At 46.9% G+C, this 1,685-nt stretch overlaps 1 protein-coding gene across 1 annotated transcript in view; it reads left to right on the forward strand.

The window, feature by feature from the left end:
- The window catches only part of CEP41 (centrosomal protein 41kDa), a gene marked incomplete at its 5' end in the record, with an annotated part of 10,707 nt that extends 9,485 nt beyond the window's left edge, over nt 1-1,222 (forward strand). Inside the window, 3 exons of the mRNA XM_009582478.1 lie at nt 97-211; nt 405-620; nt 1,074-1,222. Coding sequence (XP_009580773.1) covers nt 97-211; nt 405-620; nt 1,074-1,222 — 480 coding nt within the window. The remainder of the gene's footprint in view (nt 1-96; nt 212-404; nt 621-1,073) is intronic.
- Between the last annotated feature and the right edge of the window lie 463 nt (nt 1,223-1,685).

Genomic DNA, 1,685 nt, shown 5'->3' on the forward strand with positions numbered 1-1,685 from the left:
CTCAGTCTCCATTTGTTTGTGTCCCTTCTTCTTTCTAAAAGGTATTAATGATCACCTTAAGTTTACAAATTAATCCTTAGCTCTTCTACCTATCAGAAAAATGCACATGGAAAAATTATCATTTTGTATGACAATGATGAGAGGTTAGCCAGCCAGGCTGCGACAACCATGTGTGAGAGGGGCTTTGAGAACTTGTTCATGTTATCTGGAGGTAAGAGGAGATGGGCAGAACTCCCTGAGATCTCAGGTGGGTCGATCGAGAGCAGAGAGCAAGGGTTGCATGAGCTGGATATTGGAAAGAGCTGGATATTCAGCTCTGTCAAGTGTTTTACTTGTGACTGGTAAAATCACTGATCCCATCTTAGCTGGTGGTCACTGATAACGTGTGATCTGTATGTCTGCAGGCCTGAAGGTCCTGGCACAGAAGATCCCAGAAGGACTGATCACCGGCTCGCTCCCCGTGTCCTGCCAAGTCACAGCTCCCACTGGATCTGCCCGGAAAAAGACCTCTCCCAAAGTGCCACCCACACGTGCTGAGAATAAGTGGAGATTTTCTGTAGATGATCTACAAAAGATAAAGTACTACCTGGAAGAGGAGCACATTCCTTCAGACACTGCCAGTAAGACTCCAGCTGCTTTCTGTAGCTCTTGAGCCTGCTCTGCAGCAGTTCTCTGTTTTGCTATATTCTTTTCATGAGATTGCTGGGAGAGGGAGAATTTTTTTCCAAACTAACTGAGAAGATCCACCAAAACCTGTGCTGTGCTGATCCCAGAGGACTTAAATCTTATGTAGCTACACGATGGCAAAATCCTGGGCCTGCTGAGGATGGGCATATACCATTCTGCCCACTATATTTAAATGTCTTTAGGTTTTACTGGTGATTAGTAGGTTCTTCAAATTCTTAGGCCTGCACAGCTAGATAGAGACTGCCCAGAACCCTGCACTGGATTATTCATGGGTCTGTATGTTTACAGTGAAAGCTGGAGAGCCAGCGAGGTGCAACAGATCATTTGTGTGTCCTTGTACTCTGTCATGCACACAGTTTCTGATCTTTGGAGTTTTTTTTCCTCAGGCCGTCTTAGCCGTGGTTCTTCAGGGCGTGATTCCAAGGTGACAACCGTGAGGAGCAGCCCCAGTCTCCCCAGCACCACTGGCAACGTGGGATTCCTCACCGCTCGCTCGCTCAGCAGGAGCAGCCTCCAGAACAGGCCATGGAAATAAGCAGTGGTGTCTTCTTCCACTGAATAAATGAATGTCCAGGTTCTGGGAACCCTGAGCAGTGCAGCCGGTTTGTTGTTTTAGGAATCCGCAGAGAAAAGCAGCGGTGGTATATAAATGGCAGCTCGGGTAAGGCTGGGGGAGCTGGAACGGTTGACGTTTTGTAGAAGCAGGAACAGTATCACTTTGGCAAGGCTGACTTTTAGGGGCAGTGTCAGGACAGAGTTGATATAACTGATTTTGTAGGGGAGAGGGGAAACTGGTAGTAAAGCCTGTGACCAGTAGAAACTGTTCTGTGAAGCTTGTAGTTCAGACGAATGAATTTGTGTCTGTAACAAATACTCCCTCTGTGCTGTGCCCGGAACCGCAGACTGTGCAAACAGGAGAACACATGTGAAGGTAAATGGGCCAGAAATTATCTGTGAGCAAAAACCTTGGTGTTTTGTAGCAGAGATACAGACATTCA

The sequence above is a fragment of the Fulmarus glacialis genome, unplaced genomic scaffold (genome assembly GCF_000690835.1).
Source record: "Fulmarus glacialis isolate BGI_N327 unplaced genomic scaffold, ASM69083v1 scaffold23077, whole genome shotgun sequence".
NCBI classification, from domain to species: domain Eukaryota; kingdom Metazoa; phylum Chordata; class Aves; order Procellariiformes; family Procellariidae; genus Fulmarus; species Fulmarus glacialis.